General features: G+C 43.3%; 1 protein-coding gene across 1 annotated transcript in view; it reads right to left on the bottom strand.

Moving 5' to 3' along the window:
* The window catches only part of SHC3 (SHC adaptor protein 3), a 292,272-nt gene extending 277,653 nt beyond the window's left edge, over nucleotides 1-14,619 (bottom strand). The window contains exon 1 of the mRNA XM_049895033.1: nucleotides 13,708-14,619. Within this exon, the coding sequence (XP_049750990.1) occupies nucleotides 13,708-14,217 (510 nt within the window). The 5' untranslated portion in view covers nucleotides 14,218-14,619. The remainder of the gene's footprint in view (nucleotides 1-13,707) is intronic.
* Between the last annotated feature and the right edge of the window lie 10,207 nt (nucleotides 14,620-24,826).

The raw sequence follows: 24,826 nt of genomic DNA, 5'->3' as shown, positions 1-24,826 counted from the left end.
AGAAAATGGTCACTATGACTGAATGAAGTCTAGCAATAGTTTATTATAGAGATAAGTATATTCTTATGAGAACATAGTAACTGGGAAAAATGGTGAGGAGGCTTATCTCATAGAAATACAGGCAAACCTGTCAAAAGTTTAGAAAATTCACACATCCAGGAGGTATCACCTAAGATAATGCTCAATCTACACAAAAATGAGGCTCCAATTCAGTGTTCTTGAGTTTCACACATTTCAAGAGGCTCCCTCCCACCTTGAGGCTAAATGCGTTAAACACGGGCTACCTCCTTCCCAAAGAGCTCCAGAGGCATGAAAAGTGGTTGGGATACTCTTGTCCCAGAAACCATAAAAGGACTCGGGAAAATGCTTTGGTATTTCTGCTAAAAACCAGGCTGGCGGCTAGTTCTTCACCGATAGAGTTAAAACCCTGTTTTCATTTTAATTTTTTTTTTAATATAAGGTTTGTATTTGGGCAGGTGGCTTTAGAAAGTTTTAATATTTGCCCAGTAATAAGCAATAGTATTAAACATATTGTCAGCAGGTCCCTACAGACTGCCAAACAATTATACTTAATGGGATTTGATAAAATGAAATTGGTCAGGATGATCTTAGCAGAGAGCACTTCTGTTGTGAGATTGGGTTCAGGCCAAGTTTCATCTGAAGGGCTTGTGCAAGCTTAAGTTCTTATAATTAGGATGAAATCTTTGTTTCTTTTCCTGTCTACTCAATATACAGAAGTCAGGAAAAGCCTTTTTGAGGGGATTCTTCACTTTAGGAAAATACATTTCAGATGGCACACTAGGGCAGCTTCAGGTCTGAAACAAACAGCACTGTAACAATGTACTCTTTGAGTATTTTTTCTCAAGTCTCAGCTTTGAGAGGCTTCAGATATTCGGACAGCTTCTGGGGACTTCAGTAACCTGTGGGCTCTAATGGAAGACAAGAAGGCACCTACTCCTCCTCCTTGGCTCATCCCTCCTCTGCAGTTTCTCCCTCACCTTCTAGGTCTCACCACAGTTCCTCAAGGAGCCTGAACTCATGGCTAGAATCCCAAATCTTCACTGCATGGTGGCCAGCTATGGAACAAAACAAGTGGGAGCCCAGAATCCATAAATCAAAGAGCCCATGGAGCTAAGTTAAGTGGCCACCATCCGCCTTGGCAGGAGTGAAGGGCTTGTCCCAGCCAGAGGCACTGGCCAGAAGCGGAGATGTTAGCTCACTGGCAAGAGCTGCAACCGGTCCTTTTCCTCCAGGGGTGTCCAGTGGCACCAAGGTACATACTGCATCTTCCCCAAGATGAGGAAGCACAGTGCTCCCTGTAACTATGGAAACTCAGCCTTTGGCACCTAGCATCTTTCTGACGACCTAGTGGTTCACGGGGAGATTCCAACTCCCTACCCCACCCACTAGTATAACTAGTGCCATTCCGTGTATTTGTGATCATGGCTATTCTAAAATTCTGAAATGATCTTTCAGGGAAAAATCACCAATTCTAATACTGGGAGACACAAACTAACGTACACAGCAGTGGACTGTCGTTGTTGCTGCTGCGGCTGCTGCTGTTGTTCTTTGCGGGGGGCGGGGGAGGTGGAATTAAAATGGGGACAAAACGTGAAGCTTTTTTCACCTCGACTGAAAATGGCTGGCGAACTTGCAGGAACAAAAGCAGCTGGTAAGGCTTGTTGTTCGGCTGCACACACACATACACAAATCGCATGGTCAACATCCATCCTATTGTGTGGTACTGTTACACACACACACATACACACACACACACATCATGGTCAATATCCATCCTAGTATGCAACTACCCACACCTACTATAATCAACATCTATCCTGTTGGATAAGTACGACACACACACACCAACCACGTTCAGCACCCATCCTATGGTGCAGTTACATGCACACCATGATCAGTCTTCACCCTATTTGGCAATTGGACACACACACACACAATCAATATCCATCCTGGTATGAACACACATGCACACACACACACCAACTAGGGTCAACATCCACCCACTCTGTTGGCCATTCCGATGCTTAATGCCTTCCACCATAAAGATATATTTTATCCACTGCATATTGCAGATCTCTTACAACAAATTTCAATTTTTTTCTTGCCCTTTACTCAGAAAATATGCACAACTGGCCATTTCCTTCCATTACATCTGAAACCCTCTTATTTCTAAATTAAGTAATTCCACTTAATTTTATTTTTCTTTGGATAGTTTCATTTAAAGTGCTGACTCATCATCGTGGCTCCCTCTGAACCCCAACAAATGTTCTGAGTCTGGCCCTGGCCACAGCAACCCAGCGGGGAGCTAAGCAGGGGAAGCACACTCCAGATATTACATTTCATTTCTGTAAGTCCACCTCTTCTCAACACTGGATACTGGTGCGAGGACCTGTCCTATTCAGGATGTCCCGCCACTTCTGCCTTGGCAAGGCTCCCAAGACACAGACACTGACCCCAGTACACTTCTCTCACCTTCCTGCAGTGGGAAAAGCAAGGTCCAGAAGGTGGACTGACTTCTCAAGCCCCACTAAAGGAAGTGGCAAAGTGCAGCCCCTGTCCAGATGTGCTAGCTCTCAGCTGGGCCAGGAAACCTCAGTAGGCCTAGTTTGGGCTTAGCGCAGGCTTAGGGCATCCTTCACGCCATGCCTATTTGCTGGAACATCTGTCAGTCTCCTAAGTGTGTTTTGAATGTTTGCTACCTAGGTTTTCAGTTACCAGGACTTTGATTAAATAGTATTTATCATATATTCCTCAAAAATGTGACATCTATTCAAAGATAAATTTATTGGAAAGGCAGTAGAGCAAGAAGTCTATTCTCTATAGAATCAAAAGAGATGATCATGTGATTCTTCTGTTTTATTTATGTGGAGTATTACGTTGATTGATTTTCTAATCTTCGCATAGCTGGTATGAATGCTACTTGGTCAGGGTATACTTTTTTTTAATATGATGCTGAATTTGACTGGCTAGAATTTCGTTGAGAATTTTTGCATCTATATTCATGGCAGACATTGGTCTGTAATTTTTTTTGTGTGTGTGTGGTGTCTTTGCCTGGCTTTGGTATCAGAGTTATGCTGGCTTCATAGAATGAATTCAGAAGTATCCCTTCCTAGTCTATGATCGGAAATAGTTTGAGTAGTGCTGGTGTGAGCTGGTGGTAGAATTCTTCAGTGAACGCATCTGGGACAGAATCGTTTTTCGTTAGGTGTATTTTTTTATTACCTTTACAATCTCTTCTCTTGTTATGGGTCTGTTCATATTTTCTACCTTAGTTTGTGTTAGGTTTGTGTAGGTAGTGTGTTTCTAGAAATTTGTCCATTTCCTCTAGGTTTTCAAATTTGTTGGAGTGCAGTTTTTCACAGTACTCTGTAATAATCCTTTTTATTTCAGTTGGGTCTGTTGTAATGTCCCCCATTTCATTTCTTATTTGGGTTATTTGCTTCCACTCCTGTTTCTCTTTCGTCATTTTGGCCAACAGTTTGTCAATTTTGTTGATCCTTTCAAAGAGCCAACTTTTGGTTTTGTTGATTCTTTCTACTGTTTTTTTATTCTGTATCGCATTTATTTCTTCTCTGATGTTTATTATTTCCTTTCTTCTGGTGGCTGTACGCTTTCTTTTCTGTTCTCTATTTGTTCGAGTTGTAAAGCTAACATTCTGATTTCATCCCTTTCTCCTTTGTTGATGTGTGAGCACTGCCTTTGCTGTGTCCCAAAGGTTTTGGTATGATGTGTTTTCATTCTCTTTTGATTCTAGTAATTTTTTTATTCCATCTTTGATTTCTTCTATTACCCAGTGGTTTTCAAGCAAGGTGTTACGCGGTTTCCATGTTTTTTTTTTTTTTCCTTGCTCTTCTTGTTATTAATTTCTACTTTTATGGCACTGTGATCAGAGAAGACACTTCGTATTATCTAAATGTTTTGGATTTTTATTGAGGGTTGCTTTGTGGCCTAAGATGCTATCTATTCTGGAAAAAGTTCAATGTGCACTAGAAAAAAAACGTATACTTTGCTGTTGTTGGGTGTTGTTGTTGTTGTTGTTGCTAGGTGCCATCAAACTGATTCCAACTCATAGCAACCCTATGTACAATAGAACGAAACACTGCCCAGTCCTGTGCCATCCTCTCAATCATTGTTATGATTGAGCCCATTGTTGCAGCCACCGTGTCAATCCATCTCATTGCAGGTCTTTCACTTTTTAGCTGACCCTCTTCTTTACCGAGCATGGTGCCCTTCTCCAGGGACTGATCCCTCCTGACAACATGTCCAGAGTATATGAGACGTAGTCTCGCCATCCTTGCTTCTAAGAAGCATTCTGGTTGTACTTCTATCAAGACAGATTTGTTTGTTCTTTTGGCAGTCCATGGTATATGCAATATTCTTCACCAACACCACAATTCAAAGGCGTCAATTCTTCTTTGATCTTCTTTATTCATGGTACAGCTTTCACATGCATATGAAAAAAAAAGCATATGAGGCAACTGAAAACACCATGGCTGGGTCAGGCACTCTTTCAAGTTGACTTCTTTGCTTTTTAACATTTTAAAGAGGTCTTTTGCAGCAGATTTGCAATGCGTCTTCTGATTTCTTGACTGCTGTTTCCATGGGTGTTGATTGTGGATACAAGTAAAATGAAATCCTTGACAACTTCAATCTTTTCTCCATTTATCATGATGTTACTTATTGGTCCGGTTGTGAGGATGTTTGTTTCCTTTATGTTGAGGTATAATCCATATTGAAGGCTATAGTCTTTTATCTTCATCGGTAAGTGAGACACAGACCCCACGGTGCTGTATTTACCTGGATTCTTCCCCTACAGTGTTGTATTGAAAAATGGGTTCCTTTGCTGAGCTCCCCCACTTCCTGCTTTGCATTCAAATCCTGGTTTTGCTTGGAGGTTGTATGTAAACCCCATTGCACCTGCATGGTATGATTAAGAATGTTGCTTATGTAACTTGTATGAACTCCCTACTTGTAAACATCTTTAAAATTACCTTGCCTGCCTGCCCTTGAAGAGCCGTCTTGGCAGCAGCAGTTCCAACTGACTCTGTTTCCTTCTGCAACGAAATGAAGTGGCCTTTCCCGTTCTCCCACCTCAGTCTCTCGTTTATTGGCCAGTACGAATCACGCCAAGCACAAGCCTGGGGTTGCCACCCGGTAACATAAGTGTTTCAAGTCCTCTTCACTTTCAGCAAGCAAGGTTGACTCATCTGCATAACGCAGGTTGTGCTGTTGGGTGGAATGTTCTAAATATGTTTATGTGGTCAAATTGGTTGATTGTGGCCTTTAGACCATCTGTATCTTTGTGGAGTTTCTTTCTAGATATTCTTTCTTTTACCAAGAGTGGTATGTTGAAGTCTCCTATTACTATTGTGGAACTGGCAATTTCTTTTTTCAATGCTATTAGACCTCGTTTCATGTATTTTTGAACCCTGTCGTTGGGTGCACAGATATTTATTATAATTGTGTCATCATGGTGAATTGTCCCTTTAATCATCATATAATGTCCTTCTTTTTCTTTTATGGTGGATTTTGCCTTAAATTCTATTTTATCTGAGTTGAGTATTGTCACTCCTGCTCTTTTTTGATTGCTGTTTGCTTGATGTTTGTTTGTTTGTTTTTTCCATCCTTTGATTTTTAACAGATTTATGTCTTTGTGTCTAAGGTGTGTCTATTGTAGACAGCATATTGATGGATTTTTTTAATTCATTCACTCTCTCTTTAAGGGTGCATTTAAGCTATTTATGTTCAGTGTGATTATGATAGGTGTGAGTTTTTTGCTGTCATTTTGTAGTGCTTTTGTGTGTGTATGTGGTGCTGAAGTTTTCTTTGTTCCTCTTACTCTCCTGGGCTGAGTTCCTTTTGTTTGGAGAATTTCTCTTCATTTCTTTCATTTTTGTAGACTTCGTGTTTACTGAGAATTTATGTTTTTATTCTTTACTCTGATGAATAGATTTGTTAATTTTCTTTGTGTTTACCTTAAAATTTACCCCATCTTCCTAAGTTTGAACCTGTCTTTTATTACTTGATCTCACCTTGACTTCCTCTCCATTTGAAAGCTCTATACCTATATCATTTATTCCCCCTTTCATTGTTCTGACATTGCTGTCATTTACATATTGATGTCTCTGGTTCCCTGCTGTAAATTCCAACACCCATTCTTGAGAAAAAAACTTTCAATAAAATAGGAACAGAATAAAGGGCATCTACCTACAGCCAACATCATTCTCAACAGAGAGGCTGAAAACATGTTCCCTGAGAACAGGAATGAGACAAGGATGCCCTTTATCACCACTGCTATTTAACATAGTGCTGGAAGTCCTAGCTAGAGCAATAAGGCAAGAAAAAGAAATAAAGGGGCATTCAAATTGGTAAGGAAGAAGTAAAATTATCCCTGTTCGCATGCATAGAGAACCCAAAGACTCCACAGGAAAACTACTAGAACTAATAGAAAGATTCAGCAGAGTTGGGAGGTACAAGATAAACATACAAAAATCAGTTGGATTCCCATACGTCAATAAAGGGAACTACAAAAAGGAAATCAGGAAAGCAATACCATTTTATAATAGCCCCTAAACAATTAAATACTTTGGAATAAATCTAACCAGGGATGTAAAAGACCTATGCAAAGAAAACTACAAAACACTACTGCAAGAAACTAATCATTAACCTTATATGGAAAGGAAAGAGGACTGGGATAAGTAACGCATCACTGCAGAAGAAGAACAAAGTAGGAGGCAATACCTGACCTCAGAACCTACGATACAGCTACAGTAATCAAAACAGCTTGTTACTGGTACAATGACAGAGACATTGACCAATGGAACCAAATTAAAAAACCCAAATAAAAATCCATCCATTTACAGTCACCTAATCTTTGACAAAGGCCCATACTCAATTAAATGGCAAATTAAGAAATGGTGCTGCCAAAACTGGATATCCATATTTAAAAAAATGAAAACAGGACCCACACCTCATACCATATGCAAAAACTAATTCAAAATAGATCAAAAACCTATGTATAAAACCAAAAACTATAAAGATCATGGAAGAAATTATAGGGTCTACAAGAGGGGCCCTAATGTATGGAGTAAATAGGATACAAACCATAACTAACAACACGCAAACACAAGAAGAGAAGCAAAATGCTGGGATCTTCTAAAAATTAAACACTTATGCTCATTAAAAGAGTAAAAAGAGAACCTACAGACTGGGAAAAAAAATTTGGATGTGACATATCTGACAAAGGCCTGATCTCTGAAATATATAAGAAAATCCAACACCTCTGCAACAAAAAGACAAATAATCCAGTTAATAAATGGGGAAGATATGAACAGACCCTTCATCAAAGAAGACATTCAGGCAGCTAACAGACACATGAGGAAATGCTCAAGGGCGCTAGCCGTTAGAGAAATGCAAATTGAAACTATGATGAAATATCATCTCACCCCAACATTACTGGCACTAATCAAAAAAAAAAAAAAACAGAAAATAACAAATGTTGGAGACGCTGCGGGGAGATTGAAACTCTTATGCGCTGCTTGTGGGAATGCAAAACGGTACAATCATTTTGGAAAATGATATGGCACTTTCTTTAAAAGCTAGAAATAGAAGTACTATAGGATACAGCAATCCCACTCCTAGGAATATATCCTACAGAAATAAGAGTTGTCACAGGAATAGACATATGCACACGCATTTCATTGCAGCATTGTTTACAATAGCAAAAAGATGGGAACAACCAAAGTGCCCATCAACAGATGAGTGGATAAACAAACTATGGCATATACACACAATGGAATACCACGCAATGATAAAGAACAATGATGAATCTTCGAAACATCTCACGACATGGATGAATCTGGAGGGCATTATGCTGAGTGAAATAAGTCAATCACAAAAGGACAAACACTGTACGAGACCACTATTATAAAAACTCATGAAAAGGTTTACACACAGAAAGAAACAATCTTTGATGGTTACACCAGATGGAGGAATGGGGAGGGAAAAACACTAACTAGACAATAAATAAGTGGTAACTTTGGTGAAGGGCAAGACAGTACACAATATTGGGGAAGTCAGCACAACTTGACCAAGACAAAGTCATAGAAACTTCATAGACCTATCCAAACTCCCTGAGGGACCAAGTTACTGGGCTGAGGGCTGGGACCATGGTCTTGGGGACATCTAGCTCAACTGCCATAACACAGTTTATAAAGAAAATGTTATACATCCTACTTTGGTGAGTAGTGCCTGGGATCTTAAAAGCTTGCGAGTGGCTGTCAAAGATACATCTACTGGTTCCACCCGATCTGGAGCAAAGGAGAATGTAGAAAACCAGACACAAGGGGAAGATTAGTCCAAAGGACTAACGGACCAAAACTACCACAGCCTTCACCAGACTGAGTCCAGCAAAAGATGGTGCCCAGCTACCACCACCTACTGCTCTGACAGGGATGACAGTAGAGGGTCCCAGACAGAGCTGGAGAAAAACTTAGAACAAAATCCAAACTTACAAAAAAAAAAAAAAAAAAACAGACTTACTGGTGTGACAGAGGCTGGAGAAACCCCAAGAATATGGCCCCCAGACACCTTTTTAACTCAGTACTGAAGTGACTCCTGAAGTTCACCTTTAAGCCAAAAATTAGACAGGCCTATAATTTTTTTTATAAAACAAACAATAACACCACATATACCAGACTAAACTGGCACACCAGCCCAAAAGCAAAGACAAGAAGGCAGGAAGGCACATGAAAACTGGGCAAATGGAAATGGTGACTCCAAGGTCAAGAAGGGGAGAGTGTTGACACATTGTGGGATTGGCAACCAATGTCACAAGACAATTTGTATATTAATTATTTAATGAGAAACTAATTTGCTCTGCAAACTTTCACCTAAAGCACAATTAAAAATTTTTTTTGAATTGTTTATCTTTCAGAATTATTTTTTCTTGAACATGAATATGAAATGAATGACATAATCCAGTATTTCTGAGAATCAGGTATTTCTTGAAACAACATTTACTATTTTCTAACAAAAAGAAAAACAGACCCTGTCAAAAGTCATCACAGGTTGTCTACCCATTTGTGTAAGTGTGCACAAACATTTAACACACCAGCCACGCTTCCAGATCAAATCAATAACTTTGTCTATCAATGTCAAAAGAACTTGTTAAACATATTTCAAAACATTTGGATAATATTCATATGCAAGCTACCCATATTATCAGGATTTTTAAGCTGTTTTAAGAATGGATCAACTTTTAAAGTTAGACTTCTCAACAAGAAATTTTTTTTTTAATCTAGAACGAAAACGATATTCAATCAATTTCCACGTAATAAAATATCATGGATATATTTTAAATAACTTTGCTGATGACTATTTTTATGATCTTTGCTCACTGTTACTGAAACAATATAGTGCTCAGAAAAGAATATTTAAGATATTTTTATAGTCTGTCAACTGAAGAAAAAAAATACCAGTTAAGAATAAATTTTAGAATAAATGCATTTTATAAAAACCATCTATAAAGACCAACACAGTATTCTTAAATAACACAAATAATTTATACCTCCCTACATATCTTCAGATTCATAAATGGAAGAAATAAAATAATTTTGAAAGCGTTCTGGTGAAAACAAGGCCTTATTTCAAAAGGAAAACAATCCAACACAACAGAAAACAGTTCGTTCATTTTCTGATTGTTACAATCTGCTATGAATAGCTTGGAGCGAAGTGTTAGTACAGTCCATGGACTGAAACCTGAGTAAGTCTGAGTGAGCCTTCACAAATATTTATGAATAGCATAATCCAATTTCTCACTGAATGGGGAATAGCTGTAAGCTGCGAGCACCCCAAAGTCACAGCTTTTAAATCAGGCCTCCCAGTTCCTGCTATTGGGCCCTCAGTTCAGAGGATTTCACGCCAGCCGTCATCACTTCTTACCCTGTTTTAAGTCAGTGATGTGACATGCCCTTCTTTGGGGACCCAGCCTGGGGCTAAAGGCTAACCTCTGTGTAGCACCCGCAGCGTTGGCTCCCTGCTCAGGCTACACTGCCCACATCATAAGATGGACTCAGGCAGTTCTAAAACTGAACGGCAAGCTTCTATTTGTCTTCAGACAGTACTATTTCAGTCCAGCAGCTACTTTTAAGAACTGAACCCTCCCCGCACCGCACCCCCCCCCCCGCCCCCTACCATGAACTGTTTGTGTCTTTTCTAAAGCTGTTGGGCCATGGGCCACGTGCCCATAAAGCAAAAAGCAAAAAACGAAACAAAAATACCAAACCCATTGCCGTCAAGTCCAACTCACAGCGATCCTACAGGACAGAGTACAACCGCCCCATAGAATTTCCAAGGAATGGCTGGTGGATTCAAACTGCCATGCATTTGGTTAGTAGCCGAGCTCTTAACCACTGCGCCACCAGCGCTCCTAGGAGGAGGAAAGCTTTACAGCCTTTGGGACCTGCTAAAGCCCATTAGCACAATCCAGGGACAGCTGGGGTTCTGACCAAACATTGGCCTTAGACAAGTAGAATTTTAAGGTGGGCAGCTAGTGTAATCAACACTTGTTCGTATGTCTGTTAGCCTGTTATGTCCAAATATGAAACTGATTTAAGTTTTTAAATGGAGTTATAAATGAAAATATTTATTGTCGTTGCTATATGGGTTTTTCTTTTCTATCAAAGGAATATTTTCTCGTTCTTTCCTATTTATGATACCAAAAGGCAAAAACAAGTGTCACGCATACTTAGGGGTAAGCAGGTTTGTGGATGAGGCCTGTCTCCCAGAAATGCAAAGCGTGAGGCTGCTGCCCTGGGAGCCTTCCGTGTTTGCATAACCTCGGGTGCTGTGACAGCAAACACACATCCCGGGCATGAAGGACTGATTAAGCATGCCAGGAGCTCTGAATCGTAGTGTTGCTCAGGAGAACTTTTTCCATTCTTAAATTTTATAACCTTCATTATTACTACTACAAGCTGCTGGACAAATAGTTTGAAGTTTACTAGACGATCAAAATTCACCAGAGTTCTGTATTTAAAAGATTCCACGTGACTGGAATGTTTAGAAAGAGATTCTAAAATATTTTTGAATAATAGTTTTTGTGTGCAATATCTTAATGTTATCTATCTATAAGTAGGTATTTCTATGAGAGGGAATTCTATAATTATACAGCATATAAATTTTCCAAGAAACTGAAAAACATTTGGGGCTCATCCTGAATTTAGAAAATAAATAAATAAATAAAAACCAAAGAGAAATAATAAATTCTTTTCCAAACCCTAAACCTTTAGATTTTTCAAATAATATCCAGTCATTTTATTATAAAGATTACCCATTTTATCTACCAGAAATCTTTTAAAGTAAAATAAAACTATTCACAAATCAGTAAATAATACCAAAATAATATTTCTTTCAGCTTTATATTTTTCCAAGAAAATAAGTTTATGCTTTTGAACACAACATAGGCAATGCAGAAATTTGCACATGTGCACCAACAGAGGGCCACGTGGTCACGTGAATCAAACACACAAGAACGTGTCCTTTAGTATCTGATGTCCTTTGCTGCCTGACTTCAAACTTCTCCAGGGAAGCCAGGGGGCAATGCCGTTCACAGCTGCTGGTAAGGAAGGGGGCGAGCCGATGATGAGTGCATGAAGCAGCAATTAATCCTGCTAGGCATCCTGAGTCACCTCCGCCCTTTAGGGTGAGGTCCGACACAGTAATCCAAAAACCCAGAAACAGCTCTGCGCAGAGCCGGCCCTCTGATGATTTGGCAGCCTGTTACTGCTGGGGCTAAGTCACGAACCTGAGCTACACAGGATGCCTAAGCCTCTCTGACTTACTTTAGGATGTTCATCACCGTTTTGCCCCATCTGACCTTTAGAACTGGACGTCTGCCTTAGTTCTTCAAAAAGCAAGAGCAGAGCCCTAAGCAAAGTGAATGTTTTGGGTTTTTATCAAGAAAACTTTCAACGTATAAGTTTTAGAGTTCTGCCTCAATTTGAAAACTATCCTCTATATTCAGCATGACAAGTATAAAACCTTTGCCAAGATCTATTTTTCTATTTTAAATGTAGGCTTTTTCTTTCTTCCTTTCTTTTTTAAGCTTGCAATTATACTAACACTTTCTAGAAGTAATATACCCTGGTGTTGCTTTTTAACCTCGAAATTGTCAGGGTTTTTGTTTTCTTTTTTGCTTTTGGCTCCAGATTATATAACTTAAATAAACAATACAAATAGACTATTCATTTCGTTTTATAATAAACACATCCAAATATGCATATTTTATGCTATTCTACATCCCTTTTGGTAAATATAATAATCCATTTTCAGAAGCTAAGATTAAATTAAAAAGCATACTCAAAAAGTGAAGAGGCCCTATTTTGACACTGGTCATCACATTAATTCATAAGTACTTTTTTATATAGGTAGAAGTAAACCACAAAGTTAACTCTTTCTCTAACTGGTTACAAAAACCACCAAGAGACTGTATGTTACACGAGGACGTGTTCTGTTGAATTTTTAAACTTGATCTGTACCCAATATTTACAGACCAGACACCCTGCCAGCTTCTCTGTGCTATTAACTACACAGTAGGGATAGTTTGCGTCTCACTTCTTTTTAAATAAAAAGCAATGCCTTGGAATGACAGGACTGAAATTAGATGGCTTTGGCCACTCTGCACCTTGGGCAGTGTATGTCTAGCAGAGCTTGAGAGCCATACAGTAGTGGGTCAACGCTGCCTCGGGCACCAGGAGAACAGTAGTAGGTCAACGCTGCCTCGGGCACCAGGAGAAAACAAGCCCTTAGCCAGACTAACTGAACTGTGCTGAGTATTTGATTCCTTAAATGTCATAAAATGTGTCCATGAGGAAGGAATTGTATTGGACACATTGTGTGAGATTTTATATTCCTTGTGTTGGAGGAAAAAAAGTCCTCTCCAGCCTGTGGCTCTAGGGGCCCCAGCCTCCCCCTCTTTAAAAAAAAAAAACAAAAAACTTTGAGCCTATTTAAATGGAAGGTTACAGCCACTGAAAAAAATACTCCCTAATTCTCCTTTTGATGCTGTAAACCAACAACCTGAAGTGTGAATGAGAGACAAACACCAAAGAAACCCTTGCTGAGTTAGGATGCACATCTATCTTATATAAAGCCTTTGGCTTCCACGCAAAGAGCTGGTAATTCTACAGTGGGGAAAGAAAACACCACGCCTAAGGGTCCTGGAAAACAGAACTGAAGTAGTGATAGTGCGTGCATTTTTCATGCCGAGGAGGCTGCCCCAGCTCCTCAAAGTGTTTTTAATGGATGGCAGGTGCTGCAAGCCCCACCGCTTACAGGGACAGGGGCTGAGGCTCAATAAATAGGCACTAGCTGGACACATTGCAGAGAGGTGGCAACAGCGCATCAGAAGAGTGGGTCAGAAGGAGGTTAAACCGATTTTTTTTTTTCCAATTTCCCCCAGTGGTTGCGGGAAAGGCACATTTGGAGTTCCCACCTCACTGCTGCCAAGCTAGTTGATTGCTAAGGAACGCTCATTTCCTCTCCTAGGGTGACAGTCACCGAGCTCCCTGCCTCCAGGCTGCGGAGCCCCAGCAGGGAAGGAGTCCGGAAAAGAGCTTATCCCCCCACCCCCCGCTTCTCCACCACCACCGCCACCATCACTCACCCGGGGCCCTTGGCACCCACCTTGACGACGTACGTCACTCCGGGCCCCAGGACCTGGTCGCTGGCGTGCAGCCAGCCCCGGGGGTGCCTGGGCAGCAGCTCCTCGCCGGGCCGGCCCTTCCTGGCGGCGCTCATCTCGCTCGGGGCCGGCCGCGCACTGCCTGGGGCCGGGGCGCGGGCACATGTGCGGTCCGGGGCGCCGGCGGCCAGGCTGGGAGCGCTGCAGCTGCCGGTGAGCTTGGCGCCGGCCCGCTCCCTCGCGGCGGACGAGAGGCTACGGAGGCCCGAGGTGGAGAGTTTCAGGTGGGACACCTTGTGGAGCAGGTGGCCCAGGCTGCTGGGCCCATCGTCCGGCGCTTTGCGCAGCGCCTCACTGGAGACCAGGTAGGGGGACGCCGCGGAGGTCGCGGGCACCGCTGAGACCTTGCCGCCGCCGCTGCTGCCGCCGCTCATGGACAGGTTGTGGATAAGTTCATCGACTGATGTCACCGAATCATTCCTGAAGCGATTATACTTGGTCCGTTGCAGCATGCCCTTCTATCTGTTCGCCTGCATTCGCTCGGGCGGTGCGGGTGCCAGCCCCGGCGCAGACCGCCTCGCATAGCAGGCGAGCCACACTCTACGGAGCAAGGACAAAAAGTGGGGTGCGGGTGCCCCCGGCACAGTTTTTTGGAAGAAGGGAAGAGGGGCAAGAAAATTGTGCCCTCCCACCATGAAAAACAACAACGACACAGGCCCGACCCAGAAGGAGAATGCTCATGGTTCCACGGTTGATTTGGAAAAGTAATAGTTTCCTCTGATAGCGATCCCAGCTGCTCAGAGCTGCCAAGTCTCACAGCAGAAGCATGACTCACTCAGTGAGAAGACCCTTCTCAACAAAGGCTCGGGGAACACTGCAAATCACTTCCTGTAGCAAAAAGGGAGGGGGGAGAAAAAAACTACCTCCACCCACTGACAGCACACTAGAGCCAATCAATTCTCAAATTTCCTTTTCCTACCTTCCCAGATATTTCCTTCTAACCTTTGGTTTTCACCTCCCTGCCTCCCCACCCTGTGTTTGTGTCAAAGGTAACCCAGTGCCTTCAAATAATCAAATCAACTTTCTGAAACCCACGGTTCTGTATTACATTTTCATCTTTCAAGCTCAGCCCATCTGTGTGAGCCCTGAAGTGTCTGACAGCCATGCGATAAAATGTGACGAAGCCTTTTTAAGAATCAGATCTTCATCAAATCCTGATGAATTCTGATCTGGAAAGCAACAGTAATTTTTAAATGGCAAAAAAAGGAATATTCACTCCCATGTCACCAATGTCCTGGGTTTTTCTTCTTTTTCTTCTCAAATCAACAGAGCAGCCATGCCAAGCGTCTTTGTGGCAATGCAGTGGCTCAAAAAAAATTTCTTAATCTGCATATGAACTTGTGCCCAGTGTGAATCCAGGTGTGTTCCCTGTTAATTCTCCGCAGCCTTTCTTAGCCAGGGTCAAGTGGAATTCCTATTCTGGAAGAAGAGGAGGGGGGCTTCTTTGATGGGAGCCAACAGGCTCCAGCAATCCATTCCAAAGGAGCTGTGTCAGAAGCTTCATCCCAACTGAACGCGCTTGTTTCGTCGCTAAGAAAAGCTTGAAACACATTTCAATATCCCATCAGTTGCCGCTTGCAACCCAGCAGTGAGGAAGGAGGAATGCAGTTGGCCTTGTGACACATAGAGCCACAGAAAAAAAAAAAAAAAACACCGTCTTTTCAGCATTCAGACTCCTGGAAGGGAAACACAGCGGCCTTCTTCCTCCTCAGTTAGGAGACCTGGAAATTCACGGCCCCAGAAGCTCTGGAGCCCCACTCCTGCCTGCGGTTAGTCAGCTCGGCTCGTCTCCATCCTGCGTTAGAGAACTTGCCTGACACAGGGAGACAGACTCCAAGTTTCCCAGCCAACTTCTAGGCAAGCCGCTGAGTTTACCTCTAGCCTGCTCTTAGGCCACCCTGAGCCCCTCACACCCCACGCCTACATGTCTGTGGCACCTGAAGAGCCAAGTCTTGAAAGAGTTCTAAGGAGCAGGGTTTAACGAGCGAGGCCCCGGGCGCGCGGAGCGAAGCCCGCTGCCAGGACCCGGGGCGGGGAGGCGCCCTGCGTCCCTGCGCCCGGGGAACCGGCTCCAGCGAGCGCCCGCCCGCCCGCCCGCCCGCCCGCCGCCGCCGCGGCCGCGGCGCTAGAACAGCCACACAGCGCTCCTTTCTCCTCTTACCCCGGCTTGCATAGCAACAGCAAACACACACCCCATAGATGATTTCGACTGTTCTCAAAGCCCCCCCAAATCTAAAACAGAATGGCTCTCTCATCCCCAGACCGTGATCTTCATTAGAAGCAGATAAAAACAGCAAAGTGTGAATGGAATTCTGTTTGTGTGAATGAAAGGGCCGGCTGGCAAGCCAGCGTTTCTGTGAATGAAGCGGGCCTGCAGCCGCCGCCAGGCACTCCCTCGGCCAATGAGCAGGCACCCCGATGACTCATTCAACAAAGCCTTGCTCGGTAGTGGAAGGTTCCATTTCCACCAAGGGCGGGATCGTCCGTCCGACGGCAGCGGGGCGCGGGGGGGCGCCGATGGCACAGGTCTAGGGACGGAGGAGCCAGCCGTGGTGGAGAGAGGAAAAGCTAGTTTTGGCAGAGCTGGAGAAGCCTTCGTCAGGTGTGGGTGTGAAGAGAACCCTTCCGGAGGTGAGCTGCGCCCGGGCCTGCCATTCAGCGCTTCCTTTACAGCCGGGAGCGGAGACGAACGTGCCCGCTCGCGCGGCGTTTGTTGTGAATGCACACGGGCCGCACACTCCCGGCCCCGGCGTCTGGTCCTCGGTTCCTTTTTATGAAAGGGATACCGAAGGCGCTGGTTCTTGTTCAGCATCTCCGAGACGGGGAGGGGCAACCCACAGCTACAGAGTTAACCCTTTAACAAACGGGGGGCTCGCTTATTTTACTACGGTGAGGCAAGGCGGGGGAATTGGTCGTTTAAAAACATAAATAGCAATTTGTATCCTGGAGAAAAGCAGAAGAGAAACCTCCAGAGGCCTCTCAACATGAAAATGGAAGCAAATTCCACGCACAGAAGCTGAGTCCTTCGTTCACCAGGGAGCCTTTGGGCTCTTGCTTTGCGGCTGGGAAAGCTTATTTTTAGACACTATTCTGAAAATTCTTGTTTTATCTGGTTTCTCAGCCTGCAACCACAGAGAGATGGATGAGGGAGGAGATTGCTAGGTTAGGTAATGATAAATTAAATTTCCATAGCCTGGCAACACAGAAGAAAACAGAAAACTGTTAAGAAGGCAGCCTTGAGGCTCAAAAAAAAACTGGCCATTTGGGGTCATTTGTGGTCAGCCTTTCCAGAATACTGTGGTTTTCTTTTTAAATTGATACACTAAGAGTGTTTTGGATTTGGACTGCACCATAACAAACTAGCACAAAATTAGTGATGGAAACAACACAAGTTTATTTTCTTGTTTATTTCTGGAGGTCAGTAAAACAAAATGAATCACATGGGGATAAAATCAAGGTGTCCAGCAAGGCTGGTTCTTTTTTTGTTTTTTCATTTTATTTTGTTGTTGTTGTTGAGAATATACACAGCAAAACATACACCAATTCAACAGTTTCTACATGTACCATTTAGTAAAATTGATTACATTCTTCAAGTTGTGCAACCATTCTCACCCTCCTTTTCTGAGTTGTTCCTTCCCTATTAACATAAACTCTCTGCCCCTTAAAAGGTCCCTATATAATCAAGTTGCTGTTGTCAGTTTAATCCCATATAGATAGTTCTTAAAAGAGTATAATGCTCAAGGAAGATTTTTTTACAGTTAAGCTAAATTATTGTTTGATTTTAAGAAGGCTTCAGGGGATATTTTTGGTTTAAGGTTTCAAGATTATCTCAGGGCAATAGTTTTAGGATTTCATTCAACCTTCATGGCTCCAAGAAGTCTGGAGTCCATGAGAATTTTAAATTCTGTCCTAGTATTTTCCCCCTTTTGACCAGGATTCTTCAGTAGAAGCTTTGATCAAAATGTTCAGTAATGATAGCCAGGCGCCCAGTTCTTCTGGCCTCATGGTAAAAGATGCACTGGGGGAATTAGCCACACATTGCATTTCCTCCTTCCATTCCTGATTTTCCTTCTTCATCTGTTGCTTCAGGTGAATACAGACCCATTGTTGTGCCTTGGGTGGCTGCTTGCAAGCTTTTTAAGATCGCAGGCATTATGCAATGAACTAGGAGGCAGAACAGAAGCACTAAACATGTTATTAAGCCAATTAACTGAGAAGTCCCAGGAAACGTTAACCCTAAACCTCCAAACCAAGGAACAAAACCCCATGAGGTGTTTGGTTGTTGTACATAGCAGCCTCAGCAGCTAATCGCTCTCTTTTTTTTCTTTTTTTGTCTGTGTTACTTATACACATATCTATCAAACAACTCTTGCCAATTCAACTTTTTACATATGTACAACATATTGACAGTGATTACAATAATCAACCATGCAATCTGACCCTTAATCAATGTGATATTTCCATGCTGTTAAACTCCCTTTTCAACTCTCTCTCGCCCCTGGTAACTACTACTAATCTTTGGTCTCTATGCATTTGCCTTTTCTTGCCTTTTTATATAAGTGAGGCCATAAAATATTTGTCCAGGGCTGGTTTTTACTGGAGGCTTGAGGGGAGAATCCTTGCCTTTTCCAGCTTCAAGGGGCAGCCCGAGTTCCTTGACTCAAGGCCCTTCCTTCATCTTCAGTGTTGCAAAATCGCATCTCCCTGATAGCTATGAGTCAGAATCGACTCAACGGCAGTGGGTTTTTTTGGTTTTTTGATCTTTCGCCGGCTGACCACAACAGGGAAATGTTCTTTCCTTCAAGGACTGATTAATTCAGGATAATTTCCATGTCAAGGTCCTTAACCTCATTTTCATCTGCAAAGTTCCTTTTGCCATGTAGAATAACATATTCACAGGCTTGTCAAGGAGAGAAATTGATAGCAGATATCTTGCTTTGATTTTTGGGTATTCTTACCCACAAAACTAAATATTTACTTTAAGGTAACCCCTGACCAAAATTAATCAGGCTGAGGCTTTTCTTTCACCAGGAGTTGTAAATCCTTTCTTTTCCGTTGGAAACCAGGTTTACTAAATTTGAATGTCAAAAGATATGGCTGGGTAAAAAGGCAGAGACTATCTTGTGACCTGATATCCATTGATCTTTGTAAAAAGAGGGAGAGCAGGGCTTAAGCAGTCATGTTAATATTAGCCTATGTTTGGTCTCCTATACTTCTCCCTCCTCTTTTCTTTATAAGCCCCACTGTACCAGCTTCTTCCAGCCATTTGCTTTTTCTGGAATCTAGACGGCCTTCCTATAGGAACAAATCTGTCTTTGAAGAAGTACAACCAGAATGTTCCTTAGAAGCAAGGATGGTGAGACTGCATCTTGCATACTTTGGACATGTTGTCAGGAGGGATCAGCCCCTGGAGAAGGACACCATGCTTGGTAAAGTACAGGGTCAGTGGGAAAGAGGAAGATCCTCAATGAGATGGATTGACACAGTGGCTGCAACAATGGGCTCAAGCATATCAACGACTGTAAGGATGGCGCAGGACTGGGCAGTGTTTCGTTCTGTTGTGCACCTAACAACAACATGGTCACAGTATAACTGCAGCACGTCCGCACACCTATTCATACACTCCATTGTCCACAGAGACAGGGGGAAGTGATCGTTTTTTCTTGCGTCTCCTTTTAAGATCACAGAAATCCTTCCAGAAGATTCCTTCTCCTATCTTAATGCCCAGCACTGGGTCACATGTCCCCTTGGGAACAAAAATTGGCAAAGAGAATCTGATGATCATGAGCAACTAAGACCTATCCCTGGGAGTGGAAGTAGACTGCACACAGCCACAGAGGATCTCAACAGGACAGTGCTCTGCAAACAAGAAAGAGGAGTGACAGATCTGGGCAGGCAACCAGCAAGGCCTGCCATATTGAAAGGTCTACTGTCTGCTACCCAAAATCTCGGCCATAAAAGTGGGTCCACAGTTTCAGACATGGCTGCAAAAACACACAAAAAGACATTCTTAGCTTCCCAGACTGTAAATTAGGCTTCCCACACATTCTGTTTTGTATCCACCCCTGGTGATACTCATGGGTGGGGCTTCACACCATCCCTTCCTGGACCATACCTGCTGTCCCCCAAAAGTTCTTCTTGGGGCTTTCTGCCTTTCTCACTAACCAGGTGTCATTGTTTCATGGTGGGAGTGTTTCCTGGTGATGAACCGGCTCTGATAACCACATTTTCTCCCCCTCTCTAAGAAGGTTCACCAGGTGGGCAGGAGAAGAGAAGGATGGCAGGGTTAGCAAAGGAGAGCGCACAGCAATCCAGAAGATACTGAGGGACCACGAGAGCTACTCCTATTTCACCCTATCCTATAGGTCATACGCATTTGACATATCCAGAAAAAACGCTCATCTGCAGCCCCACAACCTTGGGAAGCAGAATGAACAGAGTCCCCCATACGAAGCTTTGTATCAGCCGAGAGCTGCACTCCACGGTTACTCTAGGAGCAAGGATGCGGCACATTCTGCATGCTGTTGCTTTCTCCGAGGAAGCCTGGTTGGTTTCCCGAGAATGTGCCGTGGCCTAGGCCTCGGGGAGACAGCACTGTCCTCAAGAAAGCCTCATGGTAGCAGAAGAAGCAGAAAATCTAAAATTAATATTATAATCCAGGATGTTCAGTGAATTTTAATATACGTTAGATACAAAAAACATTCAGAGGGGACCATTATGAACTTGGCCTGAGGATGTTCACCACACTGGGGAGCTGATCCCCAAGCAGAGTTTTGAAGGATTGCTAACCTCTTCCATGGAAGCTGAGGGAGAAAGACATGTCAGGTATAAGGCACCATATTGGGAAAAGCTCTGAGGCAGGAAACAGCACTGTGTTTTCTGGAATCACATGTAGGCTGGAGTAGCTGTAAAACCAAGTTCAGTGGGGGAATGTCAGGAAGCTGAGCAGCTAAGAGGGCCAGGTGGGGAAGACCTGGTAATAAGCTTTGACTTCTTCCTACATGAAATGGGGACACATGGAAAGGTTTCAGAAGAGGTGCCATTTTATGTTGATCGCCCTGGTAGTGCTGTGTGGTGGCTCTGAGGAGTTGAGAAGGGCTGTAGATAGCATGCCACTTTAAAAAATGAGAGCTTGAACATAGGCAAGAGCAATGAGATTGGAATGGAAAGAATGAAGTCGAGAGCCATTCAGGGAGTGAAAAAGTATCTGCTGTGGTGACATGGAAGGATGAGGAAAAGTGAGGCAGGTTGGGTTGTCTGGAGGCAGAAGCTGAGACAGAATTTGGGGGGCAAGACGCTTACAGGGACAAACTCCTATGGAAAGGAGGGGTGGTAACAGTATTGGACAGAGGAAGAAGTTGGCTATGATGCAGCCACCGGTGGGTGGGGCTCTTGAGTAGGTAGTAGCCGCAGAGGGTCCCACATGGGGCCTTCACAGCCCCCGTCCCATTACAGCATGGCCTCCAAAGAGGTGGCCAGGAGTTGCAGTGGAGGCATCTGCACTCCCGTAGCTGAGCTAGAGGTCCTTTGAGAAGAGGACTCTGGGCATTTTGCACCTCTACTCCTCCCATGGACAGGCCCAGTTATCTGAGTGGGATGACTGGGCTGACGTAAGTCTCATTCATCAAGTTAGCAGGCAGATGGTAAGTTGGAGGGCAGGATGAAGGGCCAGGGCTGACAGCAGGAGTCAGCAATGGACTGTGGGACATACGGAGGACAGAGACAAAGGAGCCACAGAAGGAGGCAAGAAGGTTTGGAAGTCTCAGAGAGACTATAGCTTGAGTTCTTTAGTATACACAACAAAGAGCAGGGCAAGTGAACTGGTGTCCCTAATGTCTGAGGCTTCTAATGCATACGGGGATGGAGCAGCCTCCTCCGGAGGGCTCAGGGGAGGTCCCGCCTCATAAAGACTGGAGACTGGGGTCATTCTGGGATGTCAGGGATCTCATACATCCTGATATGTGGGAAAGGGAATGGCTGGGCAGTCGGAGGCAGGTTGTATAGAAGGGAAGAAAGGGAGCCACACCTGGAGTTGACCATGGAGGAGGGACTGAGGTAGATCCTGAGAAGGGTCTGGAGACACAGGGGACTGACTAGCTCTCTGCAGGAACCCTCAAGTGTCCACGTACCCCTCCTGTTCTCCCGTGGGGATAGACAGAGGATTGGGGAGGGCAGAGGAGCAGGAGCAAAGCTGAGCGTGAGGATATCTGAAGGCTCTGCTCCCTGGTTTCTCCGTGACAGATCACCAGATGATAGGAAACTCATGGGCTTAAACCGTGCACTCCTACCAACAGTTAGGCACCGAGATGCCCTGTCAAATGTGAAAAGCACACCTGGCTGCTCACCCTCAGAGGAGGCGTTGAGGGCCAGCTGTGCCAAGGGAGGGTCCAGTCAGGCATGGCCCACCCTTCCATGATGACCAACATAAGTGATGGCCGGATAAGGCCCACAGTTCCTGGTGAAGTTAATCTGCCTCCTCAGTGGAAGCTACTCTATAGCTCTGCCTCTGCAGAACCACACTGAGCCCTTCTTGCGGGTTTGCACTCTCATCTTCTCAGTCCTAAGATGTAGCCCCTATAATCACCCCATCTTACAGATGAGGACACTGAGGCAGGGAGAGGTTAAGAGCCCCACAAAGATAATCCACAGGGCTACTGCATTGGTGGCACCTGAACAGAACGAAAATAACAACACAGCCACTACCACCCCATACCATTGTAATAGTGACCAAATGGTGCCTGGACAAAATAGAAGTGCTGTGCAGGCTCAGAATGAGGCATTTTTATCATTATTGGGGAAGATTGGGTCACTTCCTGCTTTACACACAGAATGGGGACTAAGTAATCCCTGGAGAAAGTCTACCCATAAACAGGCTTACTTAGGGAAGATGAGAGAGAAGAGTAAGGTTCCAGCACACTTTGAATACAGAGACACCATTAAGCAAAGAATAATTATTCTTTCAAAAAGAATAATCCCAGTGGACAATCCTTCAGAAAAAAATGAGAGAATTACAAGAATTTTCACTCTCAGGTATAGCTAGGTGGCTACTATATGCTTAAAAATTGTTTCCTGATTAAAATAAATAAGAATCTTATTGTATTTGTAAAAGAATAAATTGTAGATTTTTCTGAGGAGTAATCAATCCATTTAGAACTGTTTTAAGAAGACACCGTATTCTCTTCAATTCCTTAACCTACATACCTAGCTTCATTTTGAACAATTTTGTGTTCTATGTATTTCCTCTATAAAATCTACTTGTAGAGATTTTTCATTTTATAAGACAATCTTCACAAATATGTGTAATGGCTGAGTAGCACTCCATGGAGTGAGGCATTTTAACTTTCTGAGCCCTTCCCCTGCTGGGCACGGTGGTTGTTTCTAATTTATCAGTACCATGAACACTGCCCTTGCATAGCACATTTTGCATCCGTTGAGTTATTTTCTCAATATTAGTCACAAGAGAATGGAATTTTAATAACTCTTGATTTATATTGCTAAACGTTGTTGTTGTTAGGTCCCGTCAAGTGGGCTCCAACTCACGGCCACCCCATGTACAAAAGAAATGTTGCCCCGTCCTGCGTCATCTTCATGATTATTGGTATGAAGGTCAGCAGTTTGAATCCTCCAGGCGCTCCTTGGAAACCCTTTGGGGCAGTTCTACTCTGTCCTATAGGGTCGCTATGAGTCGGAATCGACTCGACGGCAGTGGGTGTGGGATGAGCCTAACGATACAGCCACTGCGTCAATCTATCTCACTGAGTATTTCCTTCATTTTTGTTTGCCCTCCCCTTTATCAGTCATGATGTCCTTTTCTAGCATTTAGTCTTTCGTGATGACATGTTGAAGTCTCACTATCGTCTCTTCTAAGGAGCATTCGGGTTGTATTTCTTCTAAGACTGATATTGTTAAATGGCTCTCCTCAAATCACTAGACACATACCAATTTCACTGCAACTTCATCAGCTTTTGATTTTTCTTACTTTTGCTGTTTTCGTAGTTGCAACACGGTACCTCAAAGTTAATAATTGTGAGATGGTTACTCAGGGGTTGATAGTTTAGGACTGGTGGAGCAGATACCATACTTCTGCCTACATTTTTACTAGCTGACTCCAAACCAGAAGTGTGAGATCTGCCCAGACCTCAATAAAAGCAAAGTTTGCCTGTGGACTTCAGCCTTCACTTTTTCTTCAAAAGTGGCCTTACTTTGAACCTCAGACTCATCTTTCTGAATCCACATTATTGTTTTAGCTATTTTTAATTCAAATTATTTTTGCCAGACTTTCTGTAGGTTTCTCACTATAGTTGGCAAATGCTTACTGGTTTTATTTTTTCTGATAAACTTTTAGCATGTATCGTCTCATATGCTTGCAAAAGCTGGACACTGAATAAGGAAGTCCGAAGAACTGACGCCTTTAAATTGTGGTGTTGGTGAAGAATATCGAATATGCCATAGACTTCCAAAAGAACGAACAAATCTGTCTTCAAAGAAGTGTAGCCAGAATGTTCCTTAGAAGCAAGGATGGCGAGACTACATCTCACATACTTTGGACGTGTTATCAGGAGGGATCAGTCCCTGGAGATGGACATCGTGCTTGGTAAAGTAGAGGGTCAGAGAAAAAGAGGGAGACCCTCAACGAGTTGGACTGACACAGTGGCTGCAACAATGGACTCAAGCATAGCAACAATTGTGAGGATGGCTCAAGACCGTGAAGTGTTTTGTTCTGTTGTGCCAAGGATCTCTATGAATCAGAACTGACTCAACAGCACCTAACAAGAACAACTACATAATTATGCATAATATAGTTGCATTCTATCATATAATTGTCTTAGACTGGGTTCTCTAGTAAAGCGAAATAAGTGAACCATATATGCTTGTGTGTGTTGTGTGCGTGTGTGCACATACATGCATATATACATACACATACACACACACACATATCCCAAAACCAAAAAACTGGCTGCCGTCGAGTTGATTCCAAATCATAGCAACCCTATAGGACAGAGTAGAACTGCCCCATAGGGTTTCCAAGGAGCAGCTGTTGGATTCAAACTGCTAACCTTT

Source organism: Elephas maximus, chromosome 9 (assembly GCF_024166365.1).
Source record: "Elephas maximus indicus isolate mEleMax1 chromosome 9, mEleMax1 primary haplotype, whole genome shotgun sequence".
NCBI lineage: Eukaryota > Metazoa > Chordata > Mammalia > Proboscidea > Elephantidae > Elephas > Elephas maximus.
This window is presented reverse-complemented; position numbering and strand designations above follow the sequence as displayed.